The 23,415-nt window shown below is 37.5% G+C and overlaps 1 protein-coding gene across 16 annotated transcripts in view; it reads left to right on the plus strand.

Annotated features, from left to right (window-relative positions):
• The window catches only part of Dock9 (dedicator of cytokinesis 9), a 276,339-nt gene that overhangs the window by 214,975 nt on the left and 37,949 nt on the right, over positions 1-23,415 (plus strand). For 6 of the 16 annotated variants that reach the window (XM_026399592.2, XM_026399626.2, XM_077795141.1 and 3 more), the window contains exons 34-39: positions 237-370; positions 2,632-2,746; positions 6,112-6,178; positions 7,876-7,923; positions 10,404-10,540; positions 18,110-18,225. In XM_026399592.2, coding sequence (XP_026255377.2) covers positions 237-370; positions 2,632-2,746; positions 6,112-6,178; positions 7,876-7,923; positions 10,404-10,540; positions 18,110-18,225 — 617 coding nt within the window. Of the gene's footprint in view, positions 1-236; positions 371-1,470; positions 1,645-2,631; positions 2,747-6,111; positions 6,179-7,875; positions 7,924-10,403; positions 10,541-11,086; positions 11,131-18,109; positions 18,226-23,415 lie in introns of those variants that run through there. The other 10 variants (XM_077795134.1, XM_026399618.2, XM_077795138.1 and 7 more) reach the window with 5 other exon arrangements.

A 23,415-nucleotide genomic window follows, 5' to 3' on the forward strand; every position in this document is an offset into this window, starting at 1 on the left:
GTCTGAGCAATCAAATAACTAGCAGGTCTGTTTTTTTGGTACTTAGAACCAAATAAATGAGTTGACAATAAGTGAGTTGACATTTATTCTGATTAAAAGAATCAGACCTGGCTCTTTAAAAGTGAGCCAACCTCCAAATGGAGGGGAAAATGCCAAAAAAGCAGTTTCTTTTAAAGTGTAATACTTTATTTTGTTCTCTTTTACCAAAACTTTGGTCTTCGTCAATTTCTATATAGCTTCTCCATATACAGCATCAACTCCCAACATCAACAGTGTGAGAAATGCTGACTCAAGAGGATCTCTCATAAGCACAGATTCGGGCAACAGCCTTCCAGAAAGAAATAGTGAGAAGAGTAATTCCCTGGATAAGGTGATTTCTTTTCCTACAGTAAACATGCTTTATATTCTACTGTCTGTTAGATGTGACCTTTTGTTTTTTCAAACAGTTCATTAAACCTGAAGCAGATGATGCTTTTGTCTAAAGTTGGGATTCATTCCCCCCCCCCTTTTTTTTTTGTGGTGCTGGGGATCTAGGACCTTAAGCAAGTACTCTACCATTGAGCTACATCCTTAGCCTCCTTAAACTCTGATTTCTTTTTCAGGATCTCAGATCAGGACAATGCTTTCAATAGAGAGCCTTGGGTAATTCTGGCAGGTGGTTCAGGTAGAAAATTAAATTAAAATGCCCTCTTTAGCTGGGCATGGTGGCACATGTCTGTAATTGCAGCAACTCAGAAGGCTGAGGCAGGGGGATCACAAATTCGAGGCAAGTCTCAGCAACTTAGTGAGGTCCTAACCAATTTAATGAGACCTTGTCTCAAAATAAAAAATAAAAAGGACTGGGGATGGAGCTCAGTGATAAAACACCCCAGGATTTAGTCCCCACTACCAAATTTAAAAAAATGCCCTCTTTAGAATCCCCACAGTCTTTACACTGGAGTATATACCATTTATAACACAACTACCCACACACATGTTTATTAGATCCAAGCCAGCTCCAGAAAAGATGAATTGTTTATATCGGCAATTCAGGAATCAGGTGAGATTTGAAATCACTCTTGATTCACATTGTGCCCACCCCCAAAACAACACTTCCTCCTTATAGGTAACCATTTTTCCTAAAGTTGCTAAAGGCTCAGACTATTTGGAACTTTGTGGGAAAGGATAGAGATTGAATTTAAATCCAGAACCATGGTAGACTAGTATCACCCTGGGCACTGTTTGTTCCTAAGCTCTTTAAAGTTACAATAGGGAAGTGCTTCTACCAATACACAGGTGAACTATTTAAGGATGTATTCCTAATTATCAGAAAATGTCCAGACCCCAACATATTCCACAGCATCAGGTTTGTAATCTGGTCATATGGATGGCATTGATGTGATTGTTTTTAAGTACAGTGTGTCAAGGCTTGATATCTCAGTTGTGACATGTGGAACTTTCTCTTTGATCCCAACTTGCCTCCATGTGTAGAGGGAAAAGCTGCTTAGAAGGCACTCTACTTATGTCATACGCAGTGCTGGAGAGGAGCAGGAGAGCTGCCAGTCAGCCAGGAGAAACCGGGTCACTGTGGACTTTTCCCTTCTAACCATTCCACCTTTGCAAGAGGAAATGATGCATGCTGTTCCCTCCCTCCCTCTGCGAGAAGTACTGATTTCTAGTGGCTCTGATTAAGCAAATGGGCAAGATGATGCATCCATACCTGTTTTGCCACTAATAGCATCTTTATTTCTTCCTTAAATAAAAATATTCATATATCTTAGTAATTAAGGCTGTTTATTATATAGATATATATTTTTTTTCAATTGGCCACCAACACCTTCAATGAAACATCTTTCACTGTTTTTGGGTTTTACTTTGGTATTTGGCCAAAAAAAAATGTTCCTGATTTTAATTGGAAATATAACTTGGAATTTTTGTAAATCTCCTTTGTTTTTAATCATGAGATGAGATTGTTGTTGTGTTTTGTTTAAATGGGAACCTGCTATCTAGTGGTAAAACTGCCTTCCCCTCTGCCCCAACCTTCCTCACGTGTGCTGTGTTCTGCTAAGCTGATGATGGAGGAACCACATCGGTTTAGGTCTTTGGCAGTGCTGTACTGAGGTGTCCTGTTTGTCCCCTTGGAGCCTGCCAGGTGTTTTAGTGGTGACTGCCCTACAGTGACCCTGAATGACAGCAGCTCAGCCGCAGGCTTTGGTGGCTGGCGCACAGCAGCCCCTCAGGCTCTGCTTACTGTTGCAGCCATGCCGTTCTCTGAAGGAGCTGGGTGACTGGGTGGTGTCTTCTGAGGCCTCACTTCTGCATAAGATCTCAGTGTACACACTTTTTGCTTGAGGTTTTATTTGGCATTTCTAGACTGGCTATCCATTGTGACAGGTTTGTGCCTTCTGGCTTGTGCCTTAGGCAAGTGTGCAAAGGAGACCAGCCAGAACTCTAAGAAACAGCATTTGTGTGTATTATATTTGGGTGAAAGTATGCCTGTCTTTTAATTGTGCCTGTAGTTTGCTTGTACTTTCCAGTTTCTATGATTTAACTTAGTTCTAAGAATATTTGTCTTTCAAGAAAGAAAAGGTAAATGAATTTTTCCTATAATGAAATTAATTAAAAAAATATTACCAATGTTTCCTTTTTTAGCACCAACAAGGCAGCACTTTGGGAAATTCTGTGGTTCGCTGTGACAAACTTGACCAATTGGAGATTAAGAGCCTGCTGATGTGTTTCCTGTACATCTTAAAAAGCATGTCTGATGGTAGGTTAAAAAAATGAAGATTCCTGTTTTGCTTTCCTTGTTTCACTATTTAGTTTTTTTAAACTTGTTTTTTTTTTTTTTTTATTGGTCGTTCATAACATTACATAGTTCTTAATACATCATATTACACGGTTTGATTCAAGTGGATTATGAACTCCCGCTTTTACCCCGTATACAAATTGCTGTATTAAACTTGTAATCAGTTTAAAAAAACTCAAGGATATAAAAGGATTTCTTCTTAAAATGTTTGTTAATTTACTAAATGCAGTAGAAATAAAAGCTTTAATTTGAAAAAAATTTTGTTAATTATCTTAGTCTAGAAAATGAATTCTAAAATTAGAATTGACCTGTTTTTTAAACATTTATGTTAAACTTTGGCTAAAGGAGACAAAAGCAGATAAATTAAATAGCTTTTGATTTTTTTTTAAATTTCATCTGTCTAAACAAACATTGGCAACTTGCATAACGTTTGATTGATCAGTCTTTGAATTAAAAAATATGTTGCTCATGGATCTAAGCATTCCTTCCATTTAGAAATATCTGTATAATATTCCTGGCTTTAACTAGAAGAGAGAGATAAGTTGTTTTTATTTTCTAATAGTATTATCATAGATTATGTTTCTGATTAAAAGTGTGACAGCCACATTTTTTTAATAGAAATAGGCAGAATTATTCCTGTTTTACCTATATTGTGTAAAGCTTAGAAATGTGTGACAGCACAGTTTGAGCTCTGGTGGTGTGATATAACCAATCCCAGGAAATTATGTCAGAATTCAATGTCATAATTCTTATCCTGGTCAAAAATCTGGTCTTATTTTCCCAACAACAAACTAGAAGATGTGTTAGGAGCTTCCTTAAAGTCACTGGATTAAGATAAACTCTCTGAAAACAAAATGCCATTTTTTGAGAACTCGTGCTATGTGTATCTGGTGGCCATAGTTATGAGTGCTACAAATCTGGTAAGAAGGTCTTTCTGCCTGAACGTCATGTTTTTGTTTTTATTTATTGAGCTTTCATTTCAGCAGCATTAGTGGCCTGACTATAACACAAGCGGTAGGAATGACCCACTCGTCCTTAAAGTGCTTAAGGAGTGGGTGATTTTGTTACTTTAAAATAGCAATTTAAAAAACAAAGACAAAATGAGCAAGATTTTTCTTGATTGATGACCAAATACACCAGAATGGGGATACTTATTCTGATATTTGGGTTATAAAATTGAAATTTAAGTCAAAAGTTCTAAATTCTGCTTTTTAGTAGTTTTGGTTATATCCTTTTTCCTCTTGGTTTAAAGTTTTCTTTAAAATATTTTAAACTTCAACTATTGAATATGATAAATAATTAGAACATAACTTCTTTTTGAAGACAAATATACCAGTACTTTTGCATCCAAATAAAAGTTATCCTTTAAATTCAACCCTTTGGAAAGTCATACACATATTTTTTAAATGCAGCCATTTGAAAAATATGTGTATGATACCAATGCTGGGCCCCTCCTTAAAATCAATTTTAGAATATCTTTTTATCCCTCAATTGCCTTCAAGTTATCATTTTCCCCATTATAATTAAAGTTTGTATGTGTCCCACTTTAGAAATCTCTTATCCCCAGGGCCATAAAGGTTTTCTCCTATATTTTCTTTGAAGATTCTTTTTTTCAATTTTTACATTTAAATCTAAAAATCTACCTAGAATCGATATTTGTATGTGGTATAGATTGAAGGAAAAATTAACTCCAGAGATAGTTTATGAGACAACCAAAATCAATTGTGTATTTCTGTAGCTGTGTGTTCCTTCTATCTATTTCATATTTAATGAGTACTTGAATGCTGCGCCCCACACTATTTGTGTCTTCTTGTGCCTGCTTCCTCTTTTTAGAGCTGTAGGGCTCAATAGCTAGTGTCCAGATCGAGGAGTAAGTGTGCTGCTGGTTACTGTGTCTGCATGCTGGGGGCAGCTACGGTGCCTATGGAGGACCTGCCAGGTTCTCCTTGCCTCCTCAAGGGCTCGCCAGGATAACCAGCCACAAGTAAACAGTCTCTCCATCTGAATTCTGTGCACAAGATCTCCCCAAAATAGAAACTACCTTGACCCACCCTCATTACTGGTCTAATGAGCCAAATGCCTTTAGAATTAGGAACAATTGATTTACATCTCCATTCAGATATATATTTTTAGGCAGGTAAATAGGAGAATTACTTAATGTCTGGGGGCTGTGTTGGTGCATCTATAAATGGCAGCACTCTTCTGCATGGGAATGAGAGTGAGGATTAGATGACACAATATATGGAGAATTGGGACAGCACTAACACAGTGCCTGGCACAAATTCTTGCTATAGCTCCCATGTCTTCCCTGAGTCACTGCTTCTCATAAGTGTGAAGCATGTGGGCATGCAGCCATCAGCCTGTTTGCAGCCATCTTTTCCATTCATTTCAGGTTCCAAAGGCTCCAAATCTCTTCATCTGTTTTCCAACATTTTAAAATTTAAGAGGGCAAAAAATGCTTAACTATGAAGTGACAGCACCTTTGTGCAATACCAGATTGATAAGCGTTCATACATAAATTTAAAAATACATACCATGCAATAAACTGTTTCACTTCTGGGAATTTTCCATATAAGATGTAGTTGGATGTATATGCAAAAACTCACATTCATAAAGACATAGTTATAGTAGAAAATGTTATAGGAAAAGATCAGTAAATGTCTGTCAATAAGGAGATTGGTTAACCCAATTATGGTGCATCCATAAAGAGGAATGTTGTGCATCTTGGAAAAGTTTGAGGTAGATGAAGCTATGTTGTTCAGTTAAACTCAAAAGACAAAAAAATAGTATGTATATCACATAAAAAGTTTCTGCAGATTCCCTGCTGGGGAGGGATTCTGTAGTAGGAAATAATGAAAACCTAACTTTGGATTGTGTGCCCACTTGTTTTGTTTTGTTTTGTTTTTAATTTTCTTGACTATTCAAGAGCACAATCTGTATAAATTAAATAATCCTTATGCTATAATATAGTACCAGGTGATTTATGATAAGATTATAATTCAGGTTTTCAAGTGTAGCTTCTTTAAATTGAATAAGTCTGGAGTAACCCTCTCTTGGGGCCCCTCCCACTACAGGAACTCTGTTTTCTTTCTATTACTTTAATAAATACTGTTAATTTGCTGTCATAAATAAATTGACTTAAGCCTGTTATGTATGTTACCCACTTTTTTTTTTTTTTTTTGTCCTTTGATTATCTATGACTTGGGGCACAGGAAGGGTTTGGAGACCTACAATCTGACATCTCTTTCCATTATCACAGTAGGTGATTTTCCATAATGTAAATGAAATATATTGTAATTCTGACAAAATAAATATTTATTTTCTAGATGCTTTGTTTACATATTGGAACAAGGCTTCAACATCTGAACTTATGGATTTTTTTACAATATCTGAGTGAGTAATTTTGTCTTTGTTGCCTCATAATTCTACCCCGCCCCCATGGTGCTGGGGATCAAACCCAGGGCCTTGCATATGTTAGACATATGCTCCACCTCAGCTATATACTCTCAAGCTTTACCTCATAATTCTTCCCAGAGGAAGAAGAGGTCTGAAGAGCACTGTGTAGTTGAGCCAGGAATGAATTTTATGTCACATACTCTTATTCCTTAAGCTCTTTCTCCTGGACCTGACCCCAGCACCTGTTTTCAGAGCTTATGAGCTAGTAAACTGTAGCCAACTTTAAATTATTGCAGATATGTGATTGTTCTAGATAAAAAGTGACTAAGTCATTTTCATAAAATTATACAAAATTTACTCACTGGATTGGGCTGATGCTGCTTCTCTAAGTTAAATCTAATAACTATATTGTCTCATTTTATCTCCTTAGTATGAGTTTCTGATTACTTTTAAGCTCTTTCTTTTTAGAAACACAAGTTCACAATGCCTTCTAAAACTGCCAGGGGCAGATAATTTTTCAAATTTAGAATTTTTAAAATTTTTTTGAAAAGTTTATATAGAGAGTGTATTTATATAGAGAGTGGCAGCATCTCAGCACTCCACAAACACATAAATATCTGCAGTTAAAAAAAACTGAAGTTCTATTATTATTCACAATAATTGGATAAATCATAACTCTTGATGTCTGTTAGTTTGATCATATTTTGGTAGCAAATGTATTTGCATGAAAACAAGCAGAAACCCAGTTTTCAAGAGCTTTTGTGTATTTGGGGATTATAAGTAAAGGGCCGTGGGCTTGACCTGCTAGCAGGGGCTTCCTTCAAAGCCTCATGACTACTCCCTCTGCTGAGTAAAACAGGGGACTTGTCATGTAGGGAAGAATCAGCTCCAAAGGATTTGTTGTTTTAACTATCTTATTGCATGATTTTTAAAAGAGTCAAGTGTTGTAGGTGCAGTAAAATAAAACAAAAAACTACATACTTGATATCTGTAAGGTATTATTACTCCATACGCTTGAGCCAAAACAGAGTTCCTTTCACAGATGTGAATGAGTACTATGAATGAGGATGGATAAGCAACTTAGTGTTTAGGGTATCCAACATACTCTTTTTTTTAATATTTATTTTTTAGTTGTTGGTGGACACAATATCTTTATTTCATTTTTATGTGGTGCTGAGGCCCGAACCCAGTGCCTCACGTGTGCTACTGGAGCAATCTACCACTGAGCCCCAGCCCCTCTTTTTTTATTATTATTATTTTTAATTATAGATGGACACAATACCTTTATTGTAGTTGTTTATTTTTTTTCAATGTGGTGCTGAGGATCACACCCAGTGCCTCACACGTGCAACCACTGAGCCACAACCCTAGCCCCTCCAACCTAGTCTTAAGGCAAACTGCCTTGGAGTAAATCTGCCAGCCCCAAGTGGATAGGAAGTCCCATTAGTCCTTGGCCTTCATTCTGTGGTGCTCCACCAGCTACCACAGAACTAATTATTAAACTGTGGGCTCCTCTTACAATGTAATAATTTCTCTGGGTTTAGAGGGACCTTCCAGAGAATCTCTAAAAACCAGAAGTACAGGATTAGTGGTAGACATATTTAATTTATTATTATTAATGGGCTTAAATAAAACATTGTGTTGATAATAGTCTTATCTTCCCATTGCCTGATAATTTTTCATCCCATCTGCAGGGTCTGCTTGCACCAGTTCCAGTACATGGGGAAGCGATACATAGCCAGGTACTGTGGGGCATTCTAGTTTGAAATGTCCCATCACTTTCTATATTACTTGGATCTGAATGTGTGGGAATGGTCGTCTGTGGTGATTGGCAGGTGGGATTCACATAAACAGCCATGGAGACAGGTGGCAGGCCTTGGATTGCCACCGTAGAATCTGTTAGCATCTTTTGTTGGTGTTCCTACATTCCTTCTGTCTTGTTTTGTCTCATGCTCCTCTCTTGGAAGGATTGTCTTCAGTGGCCTACTGCTAACTTCTACACCTCATTCCAGATTCTCCCTCATGCTCTGTTATGTCTCCTTCTCTTACTTTTCTCCCATTCTTCATGTAGTTTATTTTCTCAATGATTTCTCTTCCTGTTTCACATTCAAAGGTCATTTTTATTGTTTCTCCCAACTTATGTTCTCATGTAACCACCCTCCTTTCTTAATGAAAGAATTTTTTTAGCCTGTCTCAGATTGTGTGGATTGCCACAATTCTTCTCTAAAATGGAGCCTCCCTCCTCCTATTCTGACTCAGCAGTTAGTACCTGTGTTGTATCTGACTGGAACTCTTCTTCAGTGTCCTAGCTCCCTAGTGCCCTGGGGCGCCATACTCCTAGACCCCAGGAGAGCTGGAGGCTCTTGCTGAGGTATCCACACAGCATTTCCCCACAGCACGTCTTGTCCTTCCAGGCTCTTACTCTGCCGGTAGCCGTTTGGAGTGTCTGTGTGGTGGGCCATTCTCTTAGTGCAGGTCTGGGATCTTATTCTACCTAGCACATTTTTCTATTGTTGTTTTTAACCATTTAAAGTAAGATTACATTTATGTTTTAAGAAAAGCTTTAAAGTTTAGTTGTAATGGAGACCTGTTTTTCCTAATTCTATTTTATAGCAATAAACTTTAACAGACATTAATAGACTTTCTATTGGAGTATAAAGTATTAGTCCTTGGCCTTCATTCTGTGGTGCTTTTTATGTTAGCATTGTCCTCATTTAGGGATGCTTGAGAAATATTCAGATATTATGTTTTATGTTAAGAAATAAAAACATGTGTTTTCTTTTTAAAAGAAGAAAATTTTAGACTATTTTGTACTTTTCTTCTATGGATGTTTTCTATTTTTAATTGAAATGTAGCATTTAAAGTACTTTAATCTTACTTTCATTTTTTATTCACAACAATAATTTTTATATTTGAGTTTTTGTGTACCAAATGCAAATATATACAAGGTGTCTCAATACCAATAATTTCTTACCTTGACTTTTATTCTCTTTGACTTTGTCCCACAAATATGGGCAAGGAGTGTATTTTATAACCAGAAAACACTGTGCTGGGTGATCTTCACACCCTCTTTGCAGATACTGTCACTTACATCACAAGATGGCATTTAATGAATGTTCTATCAAGTAGACTAAAATGCCTCAGAGCTTAAAATGGCAAATATGGAAAGCTGAAGATTTTTGTCCTGACAAAATATTTTAGAATTGGGTTTTGCAAAGAGGCTACTTTTTTTCCAGTGGACATAAATTTAATTTTTTTAAAGAAAATCTGATTTCATAAGCCCCTGTACATATTTGCATATGATATGGACTGCCTTAACATTAGCTGATCAGAGGAAGATAGAAGTGGAGGTGTTGTTACTTTGTTCCATGCACTGTGGAAAGATATGTCCTGCTTTATATAAAATTGCCATGGTTTCTGCTGCATGCAATAAAGATCCTGAACCATAATGTGAACATTGTCAGTGTTTCCCATCCTCGATGGTCCAGTTGTATGAACATTGTGCCTTCTTCTGTCACTTGGAAATCACCCAGCAGCATGCCGTCGATGATAGTCCATGCATGTCCTTGTTCTCCTACACACAGTAACACAGTGAGGGGCACGGTTGGCTCTGGGACGGGGGACAGGTCCCATTTCCATCTGCTCTGGTGATGGTACACAGTAGGAAGTCAGCTATTTGACTGCTAACCCAGATCACTTTTCTGTTTTCTCTACTTGACTGCTGACAAGTTTAACAAAGTGTGTGGCTCTTCTCCTTCCTGCTTGGGTAAGAATAAAGGTGTTAAAACTTTTAGTCTCATATAACCCTCCCATTGCATGTATGTTCTCTGTTTCTTCCAGTTCATTTTTTAAATTAGAAACAAGGTTTTTTTGCTCTTTCATAACATCTTATCCCAAAAGGTTCACAGCGTTTTGACAGTTGTCAGAACACTGACCTTTAGGACACATTGGAGTGCTGCTCACGTTTTGAAAGTTGTGTCTCTGTAGTACTTCCTAAAAATGAGAAGTTCTCTGCTTTGGCTTGATTTTTGCTTCTTTGTCATCAGGTGCTTTGCTGTGAACACTGTAAGAGCTGCTGCCTGTGTGTCTGTGGCTGTTCAACTGCACTGTCAGTGCATGGCTTGTCCCCTCTGTGCCATGTCCTGGCTTCACTAATGCTCCCCTCTCGCTGCAGTGTAACACATCTAACTTTTGCTTCTATCCCATTTCACTCATGTTGCAGGAACCAGGAGGGGTTGGGACCCATAGTTCATGATCGAAAATCTCAGACATTGCCTGTTTCCCGTAACAGAACAGGAATGATGCATGCCAGATTGCAGCAGCTGGGCAGCCTGGATAACTCTGTCACTTTTAACCACAGTAAGTCCCATGACATACCATCATAACAGCCAGCCGTCTCTCTGCCATCTCAGAGGGGAGATCCCCAGCCACACCGTACCACATCACCGACTTGATTTTTATTCCAGCTCGAAGCAAATAGGATGAAGAGCTCTTGGCACAGTTCCCTTCATTGGAGGAGAATCCTGAGCCCTGGGGAGTGACAAAATGTGGCACACGATCAACTACAGCACCAGTCCTAAAAGCTAGACCCTTTGCCCCATCCCCAAAGCAAAATTTGGTAGGCCCAATAGCCTAATATTCCCAGTACTTTAAACATAATGCTTGAATTTGTTGCCTGTAGCCAGCTTATCATTGATTTTCCCCTGCACTCCCAAGAGCATCTGGAACAGATTCCTTTGCCCTCCTGATCTCGTGCATGTAATTGATCAAGCGTCCACATTCTGACATTCTGGCTCTGAATCGTTATTAATCCTTACACTGCTATGAAAACATAAAGTCCGCGAATCGATTTTCGAGGGTGTGGAAAAGTATCCAATAACAAAGTGACTTTTTCTGTGTTTTCAGTGTGAGAAAGATATCAAGTGTGCTTGGAATTTCTGTAGACAATGGTAAGATTTAATCAGGTTGAAGTCTGCTTATGAGGCCGCTTCACTTGCAAACCAAGATCTTTTTATTCATCTTGCCTTCCTAACTTTGGGGCTTTTCTAACTTCACAATAGAGATTCTGCCAAAACATGGGAGCTTATTTTAAATTTACTTTTATCAGTCAACAGAAGGGTCGTGGCATCATGTGCTGTTTCTAGAAATTTCCTGTTTCATCTGCTTAAGGGTTTCTCAAAGCAGAAAACAAACCGTTCAGCACATGAAAAATTAATATGACCATCTACTATAAGTTCCATTTCTGTTAGTGTTGTGTTCTCTGAATTGTTCCATCTCTTCTCCAAGCATGACCTAGCTATCTGCTGTTTTACCTGGACTATTTGTATTTGTATTGTTTGTTCTCATTCCAAGTACTGTCTTTAATACGTGATTGTTAATATCTTTTCATCATTTCTAATCACAAATGTCCATTCACTGTGATTTTCATACCTCTCTCTAATACATGCTAAGAGTAAAGACAATATTCTCATTGTCTATTATTGATAATAGTTCAAAGTAAAACAAGTGAGGAATGGAAATCCAGTAACTTTTCACACTTCCATCCCAACAAAATTAAATGTAGTAGGTATAGTCTCTCTGTGTAAAATTCTAGGCTTCATTTAAATCAATATTGTGTCAATCTACCACACAGTGAATTGAGAGCCTTAAAATGCTAGTTCTAAGTTCTACACTTAGCTGTAGAATGCACATTTATTGACAGAATTAAGGCTACAATATTTGATTTTTTAAAACTTTGGACAAGGAGATGAAACAAAACCTGAAGTTTTTTATTTGTAACTTTCATTTCCTATTTAGCAATAGCATTTCAGTCCCTGGTGATATGCTGGACCTGCTAGACTCCCTCTGCCCAGATAATTTACATAACACAGAGACTAATTCACTGTCAGTTGAAATTAGTGCTTTAATTTTAAAGCCTTTTTTTTTAATCAAAAGCAGATCAAGGATCCACTTCCAGTGATAATCATTTATGAAACACAAAAAACAAGCAAAAATTTAATTAATGATCAACCCACGAAGAAATGGTCTTAATCTACTCCAGTATGCAGAAGCTCCTTTTGCTGCAAATGGATTTTGTGGTGGTAGCTTGAATTGGAGGAGAGAGACAGCTGGTATTGTGCTGCTGCCAAGAGCCATGTTGTTAACATGGTCGACTTTCATTCTCTCTTCCTGCCACCCATAGAGAACCTCATCTCCCCTGCTCCCTTCTCTCTGTCTCACGTTTTCACTTTCATCAGTTTTCAGTGGCACGCTGTCATCAATCACGTTTTCTTCTGCTTTGGCAGGAAACAGTGTATCACTGACTCATAGCCTTTGTCTGAGTTTTCACAGTTCCTCCTCACCCTGAGTTGGTCTGATGCCCCCTTAGGCATTTCATCTGCTCCTAGGACTCAGTCTTCCCTTCCATCTCTAATTCTGAGTATGTGCTTGAGTGACCTCAGCCTTTCCCTCCAGTAGCTCTTTGAGCTCTGAATGATCAATTCAGCCACAGCCACAGAAAAGGGACTGTATACTGTATGTATGTATACACGTGTATGGGTGTGAACATGTGTATGGAGATGTTCATACTCGTTCATTTACATCTTCACCTAAGTATCCTATGGGGAATTTGTAGAGATATCTTTTTAAAAATCCTATTACCAATAAATACAATACCTTCTGTTGGGCCAACCATATGACACAGATCCATTATGTGAGAGACCTGTCAGGGGTATCTCAGAGTCTAAAAAGACTAAAAATAGTAAGAACCCCTGTACGTCATTGTGTCCTCTCTGAGTAGGAAATGTTTGTTAGACTTTAGTTAGACCAGCAGGGAGCAGCAGAGGCCTGTGAAAAACTTAGTCATCTGTAGGTTTGGCCATTTGCAGCATCCCTTGCCATCCCCAACACCTATTGAGAGTAGGACCAGGGAAGACACCATATGTGCTGCACATGTAATTCTCACAGGAACTTAAATTTATTTTTCAATATGGGTAGGAAATCATGAAAATGGCAAAAACCCCACAATGGCCAAATAGTCTTAATTATTTGGAAAACCATTCTTAAAGAATGTTTGGGTCTTTGCCCGGGTATATGAGCTATTAACCAATTAACTATTGACCTATTTTAGTGTAACTTGCACTCATTGTTTGGCAATAGAAAAGAAATTTGTATCAAAGAAAAAATTGAGAGTGATAGCTACCTGTAAATATGTAACCGCCCAAAGAAAGGGAAAGCTAGGTGAAAAGGTGTTTGTAAGTAAGTGATATATTTACCAAAAAAAAAAAAAAAAACCCACAAAATTCACTTGCATGATAATTCATTTTTCCTGCTGATAGAATAGGAGGGAAAGCAGCCAAGAGGTAGTGACATGTAAAGAAAACTTGTGTTTCATGTAACCCAGTACAAGAGGCGATTAAAATCACTGGGTTAAATTACAGAGAATTTGATTTCAGGTCAGGATGAGAAAGCATTTTATAACTAAACTGCCGGTGAGTGGTGTGTGCTGAGCTACCTGTAAAGCTATAAAGCTGGAGTGAACACTTGAAGCTGGGGTGTGAAAACAGAGGGAATGAGACCCTATGGGGACATTGTCCTGGTCATTTAAGTATTGTGTGAGGAATGAGAGGACATGGCTTCTGAGGCCTTATTTAGCTCTGAAGTTCTTTGATATCTGTGAAGCACAAGTAAGAAAATGAATATAGGTGATAATTAAATTCATTTACTTATAAAAAATGAATTTAGGTGTAGATTAATATGAAAAATACAGAGAATGTGTGCATCTCTGAATTAAAATTAATCTTTCCAAAGTTTTTAAGTGTATATAATACATCTTTAAAATTTGGTTAAATGTACTCAGATGCTTTTTACTTATATATGTGAGATAGCAAATTAAATGTTTGTTTGTAAAGCCATATTTCCTTGATTCTGAGACATATTTTTGCACATTTTGTAGCATTTCTGAAATTGAGCTGTATCTTCATTTTACATCTAATAAGTTTGTCTATCATTAATTGGTGTTTTTTGTAGTTGATAGGGGTCTTAGAATTGAGAAAGTCTGATACAGTGCTTGTTTAAAGTCAGTCATCTTAGTGTCCTTAAAGAGCACTTTAAATTTAAAAGTATCATATGTCTAAACCAACTGTTCTTACAGTTTTCTGTCTATATTCATGCTAGGCACCATTTTAGACACAGCTGAGCTTTAGGTACAGTGTTCTATAGCGAAGAGAAAGCTGATGGCATGACACCTACTTCTAAACTACAGACTCCTAGATTGCAGACTGTCTGCAGATCGTTCTGAGCATATTTGTTTTCTTGTGTGTGAATCGAGCAGAAAGCAAGTCACATAATTTTTGCCTTGGAGTATCATTCCTTATTCTACATTCTACTCCTTTCCTATCAATTGCTGAAGAAAACCTTACCAATAAAAGTGGGAGAGAGGTGAATAATGGATTTGTTGAAGTTGATCAGTTTGATATTTGGCAAAAATGTTTACATTCAGTAAAGCCATACGCCATGAATTAATATATCTAAGACAGTAGATCTTCCCCATTTGGGAAATTCTTTTAGCAAGATTTCTCATCATTCATTAATTTTGTTTTCTCATAAAACTTCTTCCTTTTTCTGGATTTGTATTTTGGTCCAAAATTTCTTAAAGGAAAGGCAGCTATCAGGAAAGAAGCACATTCTGTAAGACTCTGGATCTGACCTTAGTCTGCTATCCCAAACGTCCTCTCACTATCAGAATAGGCCTTTGACTATGGAATGGGCCTCTGTCCAGGTCACCACATCACCTCTGATGTCAGGGTGAGGAATAAGGAAAAGTTTCCATATGTAGTCACCATTAGTAAGTAGATCTATTTGGGTAAGATGAATATATAAAGTTGAACAAGGTTAATTAAATCTAAGCATAGCAGATGACAAAAGGGGGTAAAAGATTTTAGAATAAGTCTTTTGTCAGTAACAACAGAATAAATACTGTGTGAATTTAAGCAGTGAATTCTAAAGACTCAGAAGGAGCTGTGGCACTCTTACCCAAGATGTCTTATCTGTAGAGAAGTTCTGCCCTTCTGCCCTGACCAGCCAGGGTGGTGGGACTCTGTATAGCGCTCCAAGGCACCACTGCCCCCTAGTGGAAATCAGTATCTTTCACACCACACTCCTTACTTCCCCTGGCAAGAATCCACTTTCAAAAAGTTGCTCACCCCTGATTTAAGAAATTTCTGTCTCTTAAGACCACTTTCCTGGATTTCCTAATTCATTTCATTTTACTGTGTTGATCTTTAACACGGTGACTGTTGAATGTCTTCCTTCGTGTGTAACTTTAACCTGGACCTTGGGGCATGCTGTTTTCAGTCTCAGTGATTGAGGCAGTCCATGCTGCCATTTATTTTTACAGAGTTTTATAAATAGTGCTAGCTCAGGAATCCTGCTGATTTTTGAGATGGAACAGTTTAAGGAAATCAAGTTATGACATGTTGTGGCTAAAGGGACTAGTTATTTTAGATTTCTGTATGACTCAGACAGAGTCATATAAGACCAATAGATTTCTATATGAATCTCTTATTCTAAAAGAGATTAGATAAATGGTATTTTGGCTTATGGGTATTGTGATAGCTTAGAGAAATTTGTCATTACATTTCCCTATGTATATACATGATTGTAGATTTAATTAGCATGGCACATTGGTTACATATGTTTTTAAAACAGCATATTGTCACTGGTCAGATGAGGGAGGCTGAGGCAGGAGGATTGCAAGTTTGAAGCTAGCCTGGACAGCTTCTGAGACTCTGTCTCTAAAACAAAATAAAAAGAACCAGGGATATAGCTCGGTTTTAGAGTGCCCTTCTGGGTTCAATTCCTATACTTAAAAAAAAAAAAAAAGCCTGCACATTGTCAAATTCTAATTTTTTAATTGTTCCTAGGCTTTTAGACAAAGGCAGGAAAATTCCTTAGTGTGTGTACTATCTCATTTATAATGGTCACCTGGATAAACCTAACCAATAGATTCTAGAAAAAGAAAAAGACAGTTCTATGCAGAGAAAAAAAGAAATTTTAACAGTCATAAAAGCAAGTTCCTTGTTAAAGCAAGTTCCTTGTTAAAATTAAACCCAAACTAAAACTCATTTGGGATAAATGGCAGCCCTCTATAAAGGGTCCCTTTTATCTCTGTGAAATTTTGGTTGGTCTAATAACAGGTGTTGTGTTTTTGGTTTTGGTTTTGGTTTTGGTCCCTCTTACTATGGTTAATTATCACTTTAAGAATAATCATCAATCTGTTTGTTTTCATTGTCTCTGTATCTTACCCAAAAAAAAAAAAAAAAAAAAAAAACTTCCCTGAATGAACTAATGCCTTGGTTTATATAAAGGCTGTACAGTTAATATTCACACCCCAATATCTTTTTATCCTTTCTTGCCCAAAGATTTCATGCCCATAAAGCAAAAAGAAAAAGAAACAGAACTGGCAAGGTGCCAAGTGTGTTACATATCCTCACCAGGAAAAACACTGGCTGTCAAAGGCTCTTATTATATGATACAAAGCACATCTGTGGCTTTAAAAGAAACTATTTTTAGGCTTTTAAAAATAATTCTGTAATTCTAACATTTGTTTAAGTTAAAATGACATCATGCTAGTTTTTTCCTCCTAATAATATGTACTATGATATGGTGATCTTAATAAGGAATTCAGAGTGTGAGTTGTTTTATCCCCATTACTGGTCTCAAGGACATTGCCTAGGTTTTCTGTATTCATTTCCTGATCTGTATATACAAAATGTCCTCCTTTCTGGAGTCTTAAGAAAATTGCCAATTAATAAGTGTGGATTTATTTTCACTCCTTGGAGGAAGACATTACATTGTGTTTTATTATACTGTCATCTTTCTTTATAATCTAGGTCAATACTGTAACATCTTTGTATCCCTACATATATTTCTGCTAATGCATACCATTTCATAATTTAATATCTCAAATTGTATGTCAACTGCATTTATATCAGTACTAAATTGATTTTGCAACCACTAGTTTGTGTTTATATATGATTAAGCTAAATTCACATGATAAATTCTTCAAGTTCTTTCCTTTTCTTAAACATTTCTTTCAGACATTGGCTTTTATGCTTTTATTAAAGCAAGTAGAAAACAGTTCTCTGAACAGTCAACTCTTGATTATCATGCATTATCATTATCTAGCTAATACAGACCTTGATGTTATTGATTTAGTACTTTTTTTTATAGCCCTCACTATGTACCAGGCACTATTTTAAGAGCTGCACAAATATTAACAAGTTTAATCCTTACCACAACCTGTTGAGGTAGATGCGCTTATTATCCCAATCTACAGATGTGAAAACTGAAGTATAAAGAGGTCAAATAACTTGCCCAAGGTTACACAGCTAGTAAATGGTGGAGATGGGTTCTGACCAGCAGCCTGATCCTGGGCTCATATTCATATTCATATTCATTTTCTGTACTGCTGTCTCTGTCTATACAGGAAGCTCAGGAAACCTCACTCTCTATCAGTAATTTCACCATTCTGACAACTTAGTCAAAATGACCATCATCTGTCCTGGTGCAAATCCTGCCTCCACTCTTTACTACCTGCTTGACTTTAGACAAGTTCTTTAGCCTTTCTGTGCCTCTATTTCCTTACCTGCAAAAAGGGTTTAATAATATACTTACTTTATATAGCTATTGAAGGGTTAGATGGGATAATATGTGTAAAGTTCCTTGACTCGTGGCTGGCACATAGCAAGCAGACAATGAATGTTGTTACCCTTCCAGAATCAAAAAAGACTTATAATTAAATAGGAACATTGTTAATACTCCCTAAAGGGGTATTAATAACACCTTCAGGGAACCTTCTGTAAATAATCAAAAGTTGACTGACTCTGCCCTCCTGCCAGCCTTGCTGTCTAACCACTGGGCAGTAATCCTGTGTTGTAATTCATTCAGGCTATGGCCACTCGGATGCAGATGTTCTCCATCAGTCGCTGCTGGAAGCCAACATTGCAACTGAGGTTTGCCTTACAGCTCTGGACACACTCTCTCTCTTTACACTGGCATTTAAGGTTAGTATTAAACAGCATTCCAGGTTAGAGTTTTACCTGTTTAATCCATTCAGCTTCCTAAACTCAACCAGTGCAAACTTACAGCTTTGTATTCTTCAGCTTTTGCTGCTATAAGGCAGCCATTTAATCCTTAAGTACCTTTAATGAAAGTGTTCCATGGTGGGATGGCTTGAAATACCTGAAATGGAATAAAGCTTAACTGGTCCACATGTGCCAAGTGCTTGGAGAGGGTGAAGCAGTTCATTCTTGGCCAGAAACAAGTATTTACCCGAGGATACTGGGCTCTCCTAGCCCTTCAGGATGATAAATACAGAACCCAGTAGGCATTACTATCATGAATGTCTTCACAATATATCCAAGTGTTATAGCAATTAAAATCAGATGTTTATAGAGAGGAATAATAAATATAAACTCATCTTTTTAAAATATTTTATTAATTTCTAAATTAAATGCTAAAAGTATTCCAGGAATAGAAAATCTTTTTTTTTCTTGTTTTTCAGTTTTAGCAAATAATATTCAAGTAGTTGGAGATAGACTTTTCACCCACTCTCTTATATTTAGGAACCTAACACTTCCCATTCTTGCTAATTGATTACTTCATTTCCAGCATAGGAAGAGGAAATTGAGTTAGTGTTAATATCCTATGAATACCAAAACAGTATATTTCATTACAAGGGTATTTGGGAAATATAACCAAAGTTGTCTTTATCATGCTTTACTTATCTTTTCTACTTATAAAGCACATTTCTATACTAAGAAAAGTAAAACTACTTTTTTTTTTGACATGTCACTTCATTATTATATACCCTTATTCTTTATTCTCACTCCTGTCCCCTATGAAATGTCATTACTGGGAACTCAGTTGAGAAATGAGCAAACGCAGAGCACTGTGGAACTGAGAATGTGGGGGATCAGTGTCTTCTTATATGGAGTCTCTGCTATAGTAACTCTCAAAATGTGGTCTCCAGGATGGCAGCAACTTGAGCTCCTGAGAAATTGTTGGAAATATAAATTCTCAGGCCCCAGCCCAGACCTACAGTATCAGAAACTCTGAGCATGAGACCCAAACCCCTCAGCTTAGGGACTACCACCATAATAGAACCATTGAAGAGGTTTTGAAACTTCTATTTTCTTTTGGATAGTTTTAATTTAAAAGCCTTAGTCATATAGACAGTAGAGGGTCTACATGTGAATGTTCAGCCATGCACATGTGTGTCATTGCACCCTCTGCCTGGCCCACCTTGCAACAAGCAGGAAGCCTTGGAGGTCAGGGCTGGGGTGAAGTGGGCACACAGGCAGGAAGGGCACATGCAGCACAAGTGCATTGTGCATGACACCCATGAAAGTGGTGACAGTTTCTTCATGGACTGCCTGTAATTCTTATCCAGCTTCTTTTCTGTTGCCTGCTTAATATTTAGGAAGGTATTTGCCAGGGTTCCCAGATTTCCAAATGTCTGGTCACCAGGTAGGTTCTGACTCCCAAGAAAAAAATGGCATCTGACAGTTTCTGATGAAAGCTGGTCATGACATTTGTTACCTGACTGAACAGTCTTTGAGAAAGATACTTGATGTCTCTAGACCTAAAATTCCTCATGTGTAAGATTGAAAAATAGCATCTACCTCACAGAGCTGTTGTGAGTTTTGAGTGAGATGACCCTTGAAAGAGCCTTTCACATTACTGCTACATACCAGGTCCAGCTGACTTGAGCATGGATACAAAGACACCATGGGTTCTTAAGTCCCAGCCACTCCCAGTTTTTCAGCCTTGAGCTAGGTCTACTTGATATCTCAGTCCTGATTTCATTAGCTGAAATATGGCAGTTATACCTACTTTGTAAGGTTGCAGTTCAAATGTGAAGTTTACAAAAACATCCATCCTGGGGCCAGAACATAGCAGGAGTGCAAGTGTTTGCTCTAGCTGGGCAGTAAGCACTAGTCTCATGTGGCTTCACTCCTCCCTGCCCTATGGTGATGGACCTGATTCCTAAGAGGCCCCAGAAAGGTTAAGATATAGAACTGAGGGGATCTCTGCCAGCATTTATGTGCCTATGTGCAAAAATGTGTGCTCTCTGAAGCTCAGCATGCCCATCAAGAGTGGGAAGATGAGCAAGTGTCTGGTGCAGTCTGGCATTGGCTTTTGAGCTCACATGGCTCAAACTCACAGGAATGTGAAGCCCACATGCAGCAACCACTGGGATCTTCCTTGGCACATATTTGCTCAGCTGAGGCACATGTCGCAGCATCTCAGAAAGAGCATGTATTAGTTAGGTTTTCATTACTGTGACCAAAACACCTCACAAAAACAACTTAGAGAAAGGAAAGTTTAGTTTGGCTCATGATTTAAGTGGTTCAGTACATGGTCACAGACTTCTTTGCTCTGGGCCTAAGGTAAGTCAGAGCATCACAGAGGAAGTCCTAGCAGAGGGAACCTGCTCAGTTCATGACAACTAGAAGCAGAGAGCCCAAGGGACAAGATACAATCCCAAGAGCACACCCCCAGTGATCCACATCCCCCAGCTACACTCCTTCTGCCCATGGTTACTATCCAGCCAGTAGTCCTTTCAAATTATTAGTCCATCAAATGGATTAATTCCCTGCTTAGGTTATAGCTTTTATAACCTAATCATTTCGCCTGTTGCGTTACACAGGAGCTTTTGAGGGCTATCTTATATCCAAACCTTAACAGATTTTCTTCTCACATTTTTTTGTTGCATCATAGTTGTACATAATGATGGGATTTATCTATATGCAGCACACAGTAAAACAATTTAATTTAGCCAGTATCACTCCCCAGCCCTCCCCCCGCTTCCTGCCTCCCACTCCTTGATCCTTTTTCTCTACTGATCTCCCTTTGATTTTTAGGAGATACACCCCACTTTTGTTTTCCTTTTTCCTCTCTAACTTTTGCACATGAGCGAAAACATACAACCCTTAACCTTCTGAGTTCAACTTATTTTGTTTAACATATTGGTCTCAAGTTCCACCCATTTTCCTGCAAATGACATTATTTCATTTTTCTTTATGGTTGAATAAAACTCCATTGTGAATACATATCACATTTTATTTATCCATTCATTCATTGGTGGACACCTAGACTGATTCCACAGTTTGGCTATTGTGAATTGTGTTGCTGTAAACATGGGTATGCATGTTAGTAAGATAAATTTAATTCTTCAGGATAAATACCAAGAAATGGTATAGTTGGGTCATATAGTTGGTTTTTTTAGGAGAACCTTAACATATTTTAACATTGAATTGGCTGACATAAGTATGTGCAAGAAAATCATCTTCTACAGATTAAGCCCTATTAAACTGTCTCTCTTAATTGACCACATCTAATGAACTGCCAAAGACAACCCAGAAATCAATTTTTTAATAAGATTAAATGCTTTAAAAGATTTAAGTTCTGAATTCTGGTTGTTATTATTATATTAGCTTCCTGCTAATTGTTGAATGCCTCCTGCACCTCAGACATCATCTTCGCAATAGCCCTGCCTAGTAGATGTCATTATCCCTCATTTTATAGTGAAGAAATTAAGGCTAAGACAGGTTAGGAAGTTTACCCAAGACCACTACACAGCTGGCCTGTCCAAAGACCTTATTCTCAACCAACCCAGGTATTGGGGGGATGGGGGGGCATTGAGAAGAGTGACTATCAAAGTGTTTGAAAGATCTCTCATACAGAGAAAAGAAGAAGAAAAGTACCAAGTACTTACCAGGTGCCAGGTATAGTACGGAACACTTACACATAGGTTATCTTATTTAATCCTAAAAGGGTGCATTTTGTAAACTGAGGTAGTCACATGTAGAAAGATGGTTCTTCTGTGACTGTCTTAGAATGTCTTTTATTAACATAATCCCAAACTAATGTAGATCTTTAAATATTTTACAATATTGTTAGTGTTTTCACAGATTTAATATAAAAAAATGTATTTTTAGTTATCCCATTTAGCACCTTTTCTTAGTTTGAACTGCATATTGAGAGCTAATACATAAGCATAAGGAGCAATAGAAACTAAGAGCAAGGCCCATGTAAATATTTGGAGTCTTGCTGGGTTGTTAGTAGTCTGGTTGAGACAACCTGAACTTGACCTACAAAGATGGACTAGGCTTAGGTTTTCACAGTGACTGTGGGACCTCTGCAACTGAAACAGCTCTTCTCCAAACTGAATTTCTTACAAGTTATTTTAAAAATCAATGTTTAAATAACAGTAATGCCCTATGCCTAGGAAGGACTTGTCTAAATTAACTTTGTTCCACATATCTCAATTTGGTAACCAAGACTTAAGTTTGTTTTTCTCTGTGTTCCTGGATCTTGAGAATTACTGATATTGAGCATTTATTCCCTGAAAATGCCATTTCCTGGGTCAAACACCATAAGGGACTATGTTACAAAAGTCAGACCTGAACCCACCAGACAATTCCTGGAGAATTCGTCTCTACCTTATTGCTAGAAATAAGTCTTGGCATTATATTGTCCTGTTGTCTCATTTAATATCCTAAATGGAAATTTTCCATCCTCAGTAAGAGTCAAAATGTGATACGCTACATTGGTGTCTGTGATAATTTCTGAATTGGGAAGTTAATGGGGACATTTGTTTTTCCATTTCCCCCTGTGGACCTTTCCAAATGTTCAAAGATTTGTTTGCATTTAATGTATATTACTTTCTAATGAAGGGAACAGCAATAGAGAGAAAAAGAGGTAAGATGATGATTGGAAAATAAAGGAAGGTAGCTGGTAAACTGGGGAGGATGAAGATTCTTTACCTTATATGAGGGATTATTTGCATCTTAATGTAGATTAATTTTAATTTCATTATTTTTTTAAATATTTACTTTTTAGTTTGACACAATATCTTTATTTTATTCATTTATTTTTATGTGGTGCTGAGGATTGAACCCAGGGCCTCGAATGTGCTAGGCGAGCACTCAGCCGCTGAGCCACAACCCCAACCCCCTAATTTCATTCTTACCATTCTTGAAACCAAAAGGATTAAATCCTGAAAATGGAAAGCAAAGACCTTGACCAGAGAGTGGATGGGGGAGAAATTTAATTGAAGTAGTAAGAACTTGGTGACAAGAACCAATTCAGAAAGCAGGACTCTGGGTCTTGGCCTCTTTCTTTCTTTTTCTTTTTTCTTTTTCTTTCTTTCTTTCTTTTCTTTTTCTTTTTTTTTTTTTTTTTTTTTT

This window comes from Urocitellus parryii, chromosome 2 (genome assembly GCF_045843805.1).
Source record: "Urocitellus parryii isolate mUroPar1 chromosome 2, mUroPar1.hap1, whole genome shotgun sequence".
Lineage (NCBI taxonomy): Eukaryota > Metazoa > Chordata > Mammalia > Rodentia > Sciuridae > Urocitellus > Urocitellus parryii.